This window comes from Brachypodium distachyon, chromosome 1, assembly GCF_000005505.3.
Source record: "Brachypodium distachyon strain Bd21 chromosome 1, Brachypodium_distachyon_v3.0, whole genome shotgun sequence".
In the NCBI taxonomy this organism is placed as follows: Eukaryota; Viridiplantae; Streptophyta; class Magnoliopsida; order Poales; family Poaceae; genus Brachypodium; species Brachypodium distachyon.
This window is the reverse complement of record NC_016131.3, coordinates 16,031,545-16,044,390: the sequence shown is the minus strand read 5'-3', so window position 1 is coordinate 16,044,390 and position 12,846 is coordinate 16,031,545. Positions and strand designations below refer to the sequence as shown.

At 51.9% G+C, this 12,846-nt stretch overlaps 3 protein-coding genes across 3 annotated transcripts; 1 reads left to right on the top strand and 2 right to left on the bottom strand.

The window, feature by feature from the left end:
- Positions 1 to 1,946: 1,946 nt before the first annotated feature.
- On the top strand, positions 1,947 to 3,009 carry LOC100821892 (1-Cys peroxiredoxin PER1). The gene is made up of 3 exons (XM_003562545.4): positions 1,947 to 2,118; positions 2,193 to 2,341; positions 2,451 to 3,009. Exons 1-3 carry the CDS (start codon positions 2,001 to 2,003, stop codon positions 2,844 to 2,846), a joined length of 663 nt encoding a protein of 220 aa, XP_003562593.1. The 5' UTR covers positions 1,947 to 2,000; the 3' UTR covers positions 2,847 to 3,009.
- Positions 3,010 to 3,324: 315 nt separating this feature from the next.
- On the bottom strand, positions 3,325 to 5,552 carry LOC100845344 (tyrosine-protein phosphatase non-receptor type 23). Its single transcript, XM_024460692.1, has 2 exons — positions 4,420 to 5,552; positions 3,325 to 4,327 (listed from the first exon to the last, which is right to left on the bottom strand). Exons 1-2 carry the CDS (start codon positions 5,479 to 5,481, stop codon positions 3,572 to 3,574), a joined length of 1,818 nt encoding a protein of 605 aa, XP_024316460.1. The 5' UTR covers positions 5,482 to 5,552; the 3' UTR covers positions 3,325 to 3,571.
- Positions 5,553 to 8,179: 2,627 nt separating this feature from the next.
- LOC100827649 (vegetative cell wall protein gp1) lies at positions 8,180 to 10,517 on the bottom strand. The gene is made up of 2 exons (XM_024460896.1): positions 9,301 to 10,517; positions 8,180 to 9,206 (listed from the first exon to the last, which is right to left on the bottom strand). The coding sequence occupies exons 1-2, from the start codon at positions 10,456 to 10,458 to the stop codon at positions 8,451 to 8,453; spliced, it is 1,914 nt and encodes a 637-aa protein (XP_024316664.1). The 5' UTR covers positions 10,459 to 10,517; the 3' UTR covers positions 8,180 to 8,450.
- Positions 10,518 to 12,846: the final 2,329 nt, after the last annotated feature.

Genomic DNA, 12,846 nt, shown 5'->3' with positions numbered 1-12,846 from the left:
AGCCGTGTGCAGTGTGCAAAAGGGTTTAAGATGATCACGATATCGTACTGGGTTTTTGAAGGAGAGAAAATCCGATCGGTTCTCAAGATGGTGTGGGCACGTAAGCACCTGAAGAAGTATAGGAGAATAACATGCATGAAGACAAAAGGAACATTCAAATTGCAAAATCATAGAACTTGTGCAATTAAATATAATCATATATTTTGGCATATTTATGAAGAGTTGCACTGCTAACAAGACATGAAAAACTTGCTAAGCCATAATCATGTTGTATAACATTTTGACCATATCATGCTACAAACTGTTTGATGTCTATACGACCAAATTCTTGTCAAAATTTCATAAGAAACAGTGATATATATATATTAACAGAACGTAGTGAGACATTTGATCTGAATATGTGATCAGTGTTGATTTGATGGTTGTATGAATGTGGAGATCTGTGCAATCCAGTAGGATCATAGATAACTCACTAGGTGTATGGCGAAACTAAATTTGGAAGAAAAAACCCGCAAAAATAAACCTCATGAAGATCATGATATACCTCCAAAAAAGATTGAAATTCAATCTTAGAATTAACGAGATGCATGCTATGCTTTCATAAGATATATGTCTTGAACAACACAAATTTTCAGTGATGTTGCAATTCCAACATATTAGTAAATGCGAATAACTGAAAAAATATAGATAATGCATGGGGGAATTTTATTTCCTTGTTGTGTCATCAAGATGATGCATCGCCAAGAAAAATAAATAACTGGACTTAAATTAGTCTCACAGACGATGAAGGATTTGACAGATATCACTTGAACTCGACATTCTCTGAAACATCATGATAAAGTAAAATCCTCACGAGACATATGCCAACAATATGTATCAGATCTACTCAGAAAATGAATATATGCAGTGCCCATTTTAATTTGGAGCGTTAAGCAAACCCTGAACATATGCAACGGTGAGGAACCAGGAGTTTGTTTTTTTGCAGGGAAAGAACCAGAGAGGCAGAAATGTATTATACCGTATGGACTTCGCGCTGTTGATGGCGCCGCCGCCGACGCGTCAGGTGATGGATTATCTACTGCGTATGCAACTTCTCCACAACGGCGATGGATTATGGTGAAGAAGACGATTGCTTTGTCAGCCAGGGAGAAAGGCTATTTGTAAGCTAGCTGGTTAGAACAGATTAGTAAGATTTGAATTTACGGAGGGAAATACAGCTAATGGTTTGGGGCCACGTGGATGTGAAAATGATCGAGTTATGACATTTAGGATGTGAATGTGGTTGTTTTCACGTTTTTTGTATATAAACTTGGTCGGAGAGTAGTAGGTGCAGATATGGTATGCTCTCAAGTGAGTTTTCCCGGGCTTCTCCACGTTTCAAAAATTTGAAAGCAGATGTTTTCTTTTCTGGAAAGATCAACGGTTATATGGTGGCATTATACCGAGCCTAATTTGGCATGGCCGAAATACACACCCAACCCAAGAAACGGCGCGAAAACGACGAAAATGCAATTGGCATTTCATGTCTTCCCATTAATTCCGACCAGCACGAGTTGCTTTAATCAAACGGAAAGGACCATAGAAACGGAAAGGCCCATGTAAACGGAAAGATCATAGGCCCATAGCTCGTCAACACGCTCACTGGCCCGATCGAGCGCGGCATGCAGCACGGTCCATCCTACAGACCGGCCCACACACCAATCCGAGCCCACGAGCAGGCAGTCACCAAACTCCTATCTTTTTTTTCCTTCCGATACGGTCGGTCGCACAGGCGTCGGTGGGCAGGTCCAACGCATCAGCCACGTCATCCCGTGCCGCTGCCACGAACCCAACCACGTGCCATCCATGCAACACCCCACGCTGACACTTGTCCTCGCTCCCCTTCGCCGCATCTCGCCTCTATAAAGAGAGTCCTCTCCCCCTTTGCGCCTTCATCGCCAGCAACAAACACAGTGAGCAAGCAACTAGTGGTCTGGCATTAGCTAAGAGTGTTTTCAACCATGCCGGGGCTGACGATCGGCGACACGGTGCCGAACCTGGAGCTGGACTCCACCTGCGGCAGGATCTGCATCCACGACTACGTCGCCGACTCCTACGTCATCCTCTTCTCCCACCCCGGTATGTTAAATTACACTCATAAAATGCTTAATTTAATTTCTGGTCCTAATTAATTATCTTCTGCCTAAATTCAGGGGATTTCACCCCGGTGTGCACGACGGAGCTGTCGGCCATGGCGCACTACGCCAGCGAGTTCCAGAAGCGTGGCGTCAAGCTGCTGGGCATCTCCTGCGACGACGTGGCCTCCCACAAGGAGTGGACCAAGGACATCGAGGCCTACAAGGTTAAATTAAATTAAACACATACATACATAAATTCTCTTCAGAAAATTCAATTTATTTATTCATACATAAATCTAAATAATTAGGTTGATTAATTAATTCTGTTATTAGCCTGGGAGCAAGGTGAGCTACCCGATAATGGCGGACCCGAACCGGGACGCGATCAAGCAGCTGAACATGGTGGACCCGGACGAGAAGGACGCGCAGGGGAAGCTCCCGTCCCGGACGCTGCACATTGTTGGGCCGGACAAGATGGTCAAGCTCAGCTTCCTGTACCCGTCCTGCACGGGCCGGAACATGGACGAGGTGCTCCGGGCCGTGGACTCGCTGCTCACGGCGGCCCAGCACAAGGGCAAAGTGGCCACCCCGGCCAACTGGAAGCCCGGGGAGAAGGTGGTGATTGGGCCCAGTGTGTCCGACGAGGAGGCCAAGAAGCTGTTCCCGCAGGGGTTCGAGACCGCTGATCTGCCTTCCAAGAAGGGTTACCTCCGCTTCACCAAGGTGTAAAGTGTTGTGTGGTGTGTGTGTGGTCTGGCATCTTTTGTGTCAATCTGCTGTTGCCGGACCATGGCCCATGGGCGAACTTTGTGATGTACTGGAGCAATAATCTGCAGCGAACTTCGGCCAAAACAGAACGAACAAATGGACCTTTGCTTGCGTGTTTTTTTTTTGCTCGCTTGTTGTGTCGATCTGTAAAGCCCAGGTGTGTTGTGCGTGCGCTCTTGCGATTTTCTGACTCGGTCGGCCCATGCGGTCCATGGCGCACGGTGGAAGCAGCCCAGTATCTCGCACTAGGCCGGCCCGAGTTTCAGCCCATTTGGTAAGTTAACGTTATGTGGGCCGTCACATGTACATGAGTCGCAGTCTATAAACATTTCGCCGTAATCAAAATAATTTGATGTTCTCGTGGTCCAGAAAATATTCTCATCTAAAAATGTTCATTACTTCGTACAATTTTTTAACAACTCCAGAAACTAGTATAATGTAACCTTAGTAAATGCTTGTGATAACACATAAATCATGCACAGCATACGTATAAATCTGAATAATTGAAGAGCCACTATGATCGATCTTCACATTGTTGTTGTACAAAATGTTAGGTCAAACGAGAAAACTAATGCAACACTAAGAGGGCTGGAGGTAAATACAAACGGGAATTAATCCAAATTCCAAGCACATGGGAGAGCGCGAGCTTATTCACAAGCCGTCGTGAACTTGCAATGGATGATCGTCTATCTTGTGTTAACGACGCGGCAGTTCCTCCTGATCTCGCCGTTGGCTCTGCTCTTGACTTCGATGGCACCCATCTTCACCATTGCTGCCTTGAACTTCTCCTCCCACTGGCCCGTGTCCCCGGCGTTGGCGCGGACAGCCGCGCTTGTGTCCGTCGCCTTCAAGAGCGCGGCATCTGACTCGAAGAGCACCTGGCGGTTGAGCACGTTCTTGTAGTACTGGTTGTCCAGCTGGTCGGGGGTCCTCAAGTCCTGTGCGACAGTGTTGTCGCTGCCGGTGTTGGAACTGCATTGACTCTGGAGGGAGCTTTTGAGCCCGGGTTCCATGTCGGAAGTGCTGGTGAGGCGGCTGGAGAAGGACGAGCAGTGGGAGACTCCGACGGTGTGCGCGCCGGAGAGGGTGACCATCTCGTCGGCGGTGAGCCCCTTGGAGGCGAAATTGGCCTTCAGGTCATTCACGGTGGCGAATGGCGGCGGCAGGTTTGGGAGCGTCTCACTGGCCAAGGACACGTTCCCGTCGAAGCGGCCGGCAGGCATGTCGAAGTCGACCTTCCTGCCGCTGAGGAAGAAGGTGGCATCGCGGCCCGTGAAGGCCAGGATGTCGGCGCATGAGACGACGTTGCCGCACGCCTCCAGGATCTTGGCGTTGGCCATGTCGATCACCTCGAACCCTCGCAAGGTCAGGTTTGGGACGCCGAGCTTCTCCGGCGGGTTGTTGGGATCGGTCTGGTCAAGCAGCACGGAGGCATCGCAACCCTGCAGGTAACGGTCAACCGTCGATCAACGGTAAATCACGTTAAATGGTGATATTTGTTTGCATGAAAATGCATTAGCAAGAGAAATCTTACCCTGATGAAGCAGTCGTGGAAGAAGAGACGGATGAGCCCAGCCATGGTGCCGACGCTAGCTGCGCTGACAGTGTTTCTGACAATGGCTTCTGCTTGGAGACATATATTGTTGTAGTGGCCGACGGTGAGTCCCTGCGGAGGCGGTGGACTCGGGGTCGGCGGCGGGGGGCTAGGCGTGGATGGTGGAGGAGGCGGAGGGCTGGGTGTTGGCGGAGGAGGGCTAGGTATGGGCGGCGGTGGACTGGGTGTGCTTATCGGGGCAGGTGGAGGAGGGATTGGTGTGGGTGGAGGTGGGCTGGGTGTGCTTATCGAGGCGGGAGGCGGAGGGCTAGACGTGGGCGGAGGTGGGCTTGGTGTGCTTATTGGGGCGGGCGGCGGAGGCGTGGATGTGGGCGGAGGTGGGCTGGGTGTGCTTACCGGGACAGGAGGCAGAGGGCTAGGCGTGGGCGGAGGTGGGATTGGTGTGCTTATCGGGGCGGGCGGCGGAGGCCTGGATGTGGGTGGAGGTGGGCTGGATGTGCTTATCGAGGCAGGAGGTGGAGGGCTAGGTGTGGGCTGAGGTGCGCTTGGTGTGCTTATTAGGGCGGGCGGCGGAGGGCTAGGTGTGGGCGGAGGTGGGCTGGGTGTGCTTATCGGAACGGGAGCCGGAGGGCTGGGTGTGGGAGGCGGAAGACTAGGTGTGGGCGGAGGGGGCCTGGGTATGCTTATCGGGGCGGGGGGCGGAGGGCTGGGTGTGCTTATCGGGGCGGGGGGCGGAGGACTGTGTGTGGGCGGCGGTGGGCTTGGCGTGCTTATGGGGGCGGGCGGCGGTGGGCTGCCTGTGCTTATTGGGGCGGGCGGTGGAGGATAGCTCGGCGTCCTTGGAACAGGCGGCGGAGGCCTCGGTGCCCTTGGACCGGGCGGTGGATGGGAAGGTTTCCTGGGCTTCGGGGCAGGATGCGGAAGACTCGGTCTTCCCGGGGTGGGCGGCATCGGGTTGGGATATCCATACCCTGCTTGGCAAGGCTGCGCCACGCATCCCAGCAGCGCGACCAGCAACACGGCCGCCAACAGCTTGGCCATCGTCGCTGGCTCTCAGCTGTAATTCCTTGTGGGTGCCGATGTTCGAGCACTCGAGCTAGCTAGGCAGCTAGCTTGGGTGATGAGAAGACGCTACTTATCTGCTCTCGTATTTATAGCTAGCTAGCTTAGCTTTAGCGCCAGTTAAGACAGGACAGGTTGACGGAGTACAGGACAGCCGTGTCTGATCTGAGACCCGAAGATTAAGAATGGTAGCTTAGCTGGCGAGGGATTAACGACGATGTTTCCGGGGCAATAATTCTCCGGGGCAGAAGCAGAATGTCGTCGCGTCGAGGAGCCAGCTTGGGAGCTCTAGCTCGAACATGCGTGGTGGTGATCAAGGTCAAACGCACATGCACGTACTGCTTGGGGAGCGCTACAGCTCAAGCAGTTGACATTCTTCTGAACTACCATTAGAGAAAAACCAGATAACATGCATTAATCCTTGTCTGTGTCTGTGTCTGTGTCTGACTGTCTTGTAGGCAGCATACCTCACAATATGTGTGGGCTGTCACGCGTGCATGAGACGCAGTCTATAAATATTTTTCCACTGCTCAAAAAATAAATAAATAATAAATATTTTTCCATATTCAAAATAATTTGATATTCTCTTGGTCCAGAGAATATTCTTATACATGCTACAAATGTTCATTACTTCGTAACAATTTGTTAACAACTCCAGAATTAATAATATCTGTAACCTTAGTAATAACACTAGCGGGGTGACCCGCGTAGATTGCGCGGCTAGAATTGTATAATGAAATGATTTTTTTATGTTTTTGTTTTACCATAGATCCATTTTGTATGCAATTTCGATGTATTTTATTTGGAAATGTTCAATGATTTTTGAAATATTTGATTTGTTATATTATTTATATATCAAAATATATAGTTCGGAATACTTTGATGGTTTTTAATTCATAACACAATATATTGTAGATTAGTTAGTCACTACATATTTTAGTGAAAGAGTTTTGTTTTATTAACATCATGTGCAATACAAAGTGTTGATCTTCTACAGGTAATGTAGTTTTTTTCAATTATTTCAGATATTTGAATTTTTTTTATTTTAGACATCGACTATAGACGTTTAGCCTTTTCTTATCCTTAGTGATTTTTTGTCTGGATAATGCAGTAAGAACTGATATCTATTAGGCCCGTCATCCATTGGCCTATGTGACTTCTTCGATTCTTTTTTTACGTTTTCCATGAAATCTCCCTTATTTTGTTATGTTTGTTTCTCTCGCAACGAAACACCAGCCGGTAGCCAATCTACCATGGATGGTCCCAAATCCACGGCCGCACATCGGATACCTAAAGTCGAACATCTCTCGCTACTGGCCAACGGATGTTGACGCGGGCATGGATCCGGCAACAGTGCATCTGTGGATGTATGGAAGATGAATGTGCCTGCTAGACATGTTTTTCCATCTGATACACATATCATTTACGCCACAATCTTTTCATTTCTATTTCTTTTTTCAAAATCTATCCCTTTTCAGCATCACATCATTTGCTGAACATCTCATGTTGTGGTTGTGGCATGGCAGGATGCCACGATAGCAGGAGTAGTTAGTTCCGGTTTGACTTTTTTGCTGGAGTCTTAAGGTCTCGAACATATGATAAATTTGTAGTTTCCGATTTTCCTTTTTTCTTCGTGGTTGATTTATGGATCATCACACTTTGATTGGATTGCTTTTATTAAGTTATGGCAAATCTGGACTCTAAAACTTTTGCAAAATCATTTTGGACATTGTACATTCATATTATTCATGAATACTTTATTGGCAATGAGAGCGACCCTAAGAAACACATATTATTACTCTAATATATATTTTATTCAATGATGAGAATTGAGACTTTGTCGGTTTTAACACAACCACTTTGTGCAGTAATATTCTTTCTAAATTATATCTGCATCATGTGTTATGCACCCCGTCTACTTGTCTTGTAGTTCTTTTCCAATTAGGAGTTAGATCTATACAACATCGCAAAGGGCTTTATTATCTCCTAATTAATCTTAGCCGTACGACAACACTTTGGATCAATCTACGTCGTAAAATTTATGTTACTTTAATTAGATATTAGATAATTTGTTTAGTGTGCAAAAGTGAAATAAATCTATAATTATAGTTAAAATCATATATGGCATAATTGTTCCCGTACTGATTTGTTGACTCAAAGAACAAAGAATTATTTTCCATGATAAAAAAAATTGATGGGCATCTAAAAAAATACTCCGTTATGTCACGTACTCACGTCAGGCATTCAGGCCACGCCTGGTGCCCCGCTCCACAAGGAACGTCGCCACATGACACCTCGTTGCATCGTGCAACAACGCTCCGACGCCTGGCTCCGCATCTTCTTACCGCTCTTCACCGCTTCGTGGTCTCACGCTTCATCGTATTTGGGCAGTACGTACCATGTCGTTATTTCTCAGTGACAACATGTAATTGGACTGGGGGTAAAGCCGTCTTGAGCACTTCGTGAAGCCAAGCCAGAATGCCATAAGTTTGTATAAGTTTGTTGATCAGGTCTTACCGGTCCAGTATAATGTAAGTGTAACATTTTTTTCTATGTAAAAAGAGTTTGTGATGGCAATAAGAATCCACGACTATTAATTACTAAATACTTGTGATAACATATAAATCACATCTCAGCATAGAAATTCTTCTTTAAAAGTGGACATATATCACACATATAAATCTGAATAATTAAAGAACCATTATGATCTCTTCACATCATTGTACAAAATGTTACAATTAGTGTAAGTCAAACGAGAAACTAGTACAACACTAGAGAGGAGGTAATACAAATTGGAAAGAATCGAGAGAGAGAGAGATGTAAAAGAAAGGGTTAAGCAACAAATGGGAACTAATCCAAATTCCAAGCACAGGGAGAAAGCGCGAGCTTATTCACAAGTCGTCGAGAACTTGCAATGGATCGATCTGATCGCAAGCAGCCCATGATCTCTATCTTGTGTTAACGACGCGACAGCTCCTCCTGATCTCGCCGTTGGCTCTGCTCTTGACCTCGATGGCACCCATCTTCACCATGGCTGCCTTGAACTTCTCCTCCCACTGGCCCGTGTCCCCGGCGTTGGCGCGCACTGCCGCGCTTGTGTCCGTCGCCGTCAAGAGCGCGGCGTCTGACTCGAAGAGCACCTGGCGGCTGAGCACGTTCTTGTAGTACTGGTTGTCCAGCTGGTCGGGGGTCCTCAAGTCTTGTGAGACCGTGTTGTCGCTGCCGGTGTTGGAACTGCATTGACTCTGCAGGGAGCTTTTGAGCCCAGGTTCCATGTCGGAAGTGCTGGTGAGGCGGCTGGAGAAGGACGAGCAGTGGGAGACTCCGATGGTGTGTGCGCCGGAGAGGGTGACCATCTCGTCGGCGGTGAGCCCCTTGGAGGCAAAATTGGCCTTGAGGTCGTTCACGGTGGCGAATGGCGGCGGCAGGTTCGGGAGCGTCTCGCTGGCCAAGGACACGTTCCCGTCGAAGCGGCCGGCAGGCATGTCGAAGTCGACCTTCCTGCCGCTGAGGAAGAAGGTGGCGTCGCGGCTGGCGAAGGCCAGGATGTCGGCGCATGAGACGACATTGCCGCATGCCTCCAGGATCTTGGCGCTGGCCGCGTCGATCACCTCGAACCCTCGCAAGGTCAGGTTTGGGACGCCGAGCTTCTCCGGCGGGTTGTTGGGATCGGTCTGGTCAAGCAGCACGGAGGCATCGCAACCCTGCAGGTAACGTTCAACCGTCGATCAACGGTATATATGGTGATATTTGTTTGCATGCATATGCATGAAAATGCATTAGCAAGATAAATCTTACCCGGATGAAGCAGTCATGGAAGAAGAGACGGATGAGCCCGGCCATGGTGCCGGCGCTAGCCGCACTGACAGCATTTCTGACAATGGCTTCTGCTTGGAGACATATATTGTTGTAGTGGCCGACGGTGAGTCCCTGTGGAGGCAGTGGGCTCGGGGTCGGCAGCGGGGGGCTAGGCGTGGATGGTGGAGGAGGCGGAGGGCTAGGTGTTGGCGGCGGTGGGCTCGGTGTGCTTATCGGGGAGGGCGGCGGAGGGCTAGGTGTGGGTGGCGGTGGGCTCGGTGTGCTTATTGGGGCGGGAGGTGGAAGGCTGGGTGTGGGAGGCGGTGGGCTCGGTGTGCTTATCGGGGCGGGCGGCGGGGGGCTAGGTGTGGGTGGCGGTGGGCTGGGTGTGCTTACCGGGGCGGGCGGCGGAGGGCTCGGGGTCGGCGGAGGTGGGCCCGGTGTGCTTATCGGGGCGGGAGGCGGAGGGCTAGGTGTGGGCGGCGGTGGGCTGGTGGTGCTTATTGGGGCGGGAGGCGGAGGGCTGGGTGTGCTTATTGGGGCGGGTGGCGGAGGGCTGGGTGTGCTTATCGGGACGGGAGGCGGAGGGCTCGGTGTGGGCGGCAGTGAGCTCGGTGTGCTTATAGGGACGGGTGGGGGTGGGTTGGACGTGCTTACCGGGGCTGGTGGAGGTGGACTTGGTGTGCTTATCGGGGCGGGCGGCGGAGGGCTTGCTGTGGGCGAAGGAGGGCTGTGTGTGCTTATCGGGGCAGGCGGTGGAGGGCTGAGTGTGGGCGGAGGTGGGCTGGGTGTGCTTATCGGTGCGGGTGGCGGTGGACTCGATGGGCTTATCGGGGCAGGAGGCGGAGGGCTTGGTGTGGTTATTGGGACAGGGGGCGGAGGACTGGGTGTGCTTATGGGAGCAGGTGGCGGTGAGCTGGGTGTGCTTATCGGAGCGGGCGGTGGGGGAGAGCTTGGCGGCGGAGGTCTCATCGGCGCCCTTGGACCAGGTGGTGGATGGCAAGGTGCCTTGGGCCCCTGGGCAGGAGGCGGAAGATTGGGCCTCCCCGGGGCGGGCGGCATCGGGTTGGGATACCCGTACCCTGCTTGGCAAGGCCGCGCCACGCAGCCCATTAACGCGACCAGCAACACGGCCAGCGCGACCAACAGCTTGGCCATCGTCGCTAGCTCTCAGCTGTAATTCCTGGTCACTCGATCGAGCTAGGCAGTTAGCTAGCTTAATTTGGTGATGAGAAGACGCTGCTTATCTGCTCCCGTATTTATAGCTTAGCTTTAGCTCCAGTTAAGACAGGAGAGGTTGACGGAGTACAGGACAGCCGTGTCTGAGCTGAGACCCGGATTGAAGATTAAGAATGGTAGCTTAGCTGGCGAGGGATTAACGACGATGTTTCCGGGGGAATAATTCTCCGAGCAGAAGCAGAATGTCGTAGCGTCGAGGAGCCAACTTGGGAGCTCTAGCTCGAACATGCGTGGTGGTGATCAAGGTCAAACGCACATGCAGTACTACTTGGGAGCGCTACAGCTCAAGCAGTTGACATTCTTCTGAACTACCATTAGAGAAAAACCAGATAACATGCATTAATCCTTGTCTGTGTCTGTGTCTGTGTTGAACAGCTAACTAGATAGCTAGCTGCTGCTCCGTTAAACCGGGCCGGACAGAGGACGTACGATGAGATGAGACCACTGATAATTTGGCATGCATGCATGCGTGTGTAGCCAACTGGCTGCAAGGGTAATTATTGAACATGGATGATTGCTGTTGAGGGTCGTTGGATCGATCCGGTGGAGGAACCTATGACTCTGTTGTTTGTTAAGACAGTAGGATGCCAAGGTCTTGACTGGACTACACATCGCCGGCTGGAAGCTATAGGCGAGAAAAGAAAAGCATGGATCTGAGCCATGCATTTTTTTTAGGAAACACACAACCGAAGCAAGCACTCACACGCACGTACATCCCACCCTACGAGCATCTTCGAGAGACTAGGCCACCGGCATAAATTTAGAAAATGCGATCACCCGTTGTCGTCGCACGGTGCTCTGACACTGGGGGCGTGCGGCCACGGCCCCCTTTTAGGTGCAGTAGGGGCGTCTGGGCAGAGCCCCGGCAATCACCGGCACGGCCGATAGGGCCCTGTGGGACCGGCGAGATGGAGTACTAGTGGTGCGCGCTAATCCAAGAACAAACACACGCACGTTTTTTACACAGGTTCGGATCACCCGGAGGTGTAAAACCCTACGTCCTGTTTGTCTGAACTGGTATTAGTTTGGAATTGAGTGTTTACAAATTGTCCGGGCAAGTTCCCGGGCTTCCTCTCAGTGTCTAGGTACCCCTTACCACGCTCTGCCAATGCTGGAAGCTATGAGCCCGTCCCCAGGTGCCAACTAATCTTCCGCCTAGCCCTTGAAAAAACCGACCTGCCCTGACCGTTGGCATGGGTCCTCCTTTCATACTCAAGGGGATGCCACAGGTGCCACGGTGCATGGCTACAAGTGTCCAACAGGGAGGCACTCAACTCCCCCCGGTGAGCTGGTGGCGTGCATGGGTGCCACCTCCGCTGCTAGGGGCATAAAACCCTAGGGTAGGATTGGACAACCACTGTTCCTTTGATCGGACGGGTAACTACCCGTCGGTCGGCTTGTTTACTGAGCCGTGCGCCTTACTCCTTGCCTTGGTGGGACCGCGCGTCCCACGCCCGCCACGCGCCCGCGTGGCGCTGTCCTCTGGGCCCCATGCCCGAGGCGGGGGCACGCGCCCGGGAACCCCCAGTCCCAGCAAGTCGACCCCGGGAAGCACCCGGGCCCAACACACCCGGGAACCAGGCGGGAATATTCCCCGAAGCCCCGCTAGCCCCTTCCGGGCCGGTAGCTTGCCGGGGAGCTCATAGACGCTCCCCGGGATGAGACATTTCCGGGAACTCGGAAACGGGGCCCACGCATCGCGCAGCGGTGGTACCCCAGGTGTCACTGGTGCGACAGTAGCCCCCGGGCGTGGGCCGGCATCACCTGTTCCCGGAAGGGTCTCCCCTGGTCGGTTGCCGGGCTACGCCCTTAACCGATGCGTGGGCCCCGATCAGTCGCGGGCCCTCGTCCCTTCGCTGCCCCGTGTACGGCGCCGTTACAAGCGGAGGAGTGGACGCACGATCTCCGCCCTAACCCCGCCCCCCTAAATAGGATAGTTAAGGCCACTCCGCGCATTACTCCTAGTGATTAGGAGTTATACCCGCGCACCCGTAGGGTACGGAACCGGCCAGGCGTCATAAAGCCACCACTGCTGCCAAAAAGGGAACAACACTCTGCCTCTTGGTCTCCATCCTCTTCCGCATCTCGCATCCCTGCGCTCCTGCTAGCTTCCGCCCTCGCTTTCCATGGCGCCCCCCACCACCAGGAAGGGGAAGGAGGTCCAAACCTCGAAGAAGGCCGCGACGAGCAAGACCGAAGCGGCAATCAAAGCGGCCGCCGCCAAGGACCAGAAAAGGCGGGAGATGCGCGCCACAGTCGCCTTCTTCCGCCCCGGCTATAACGGCGAGGCGCTGGGGAAGCTCCGGC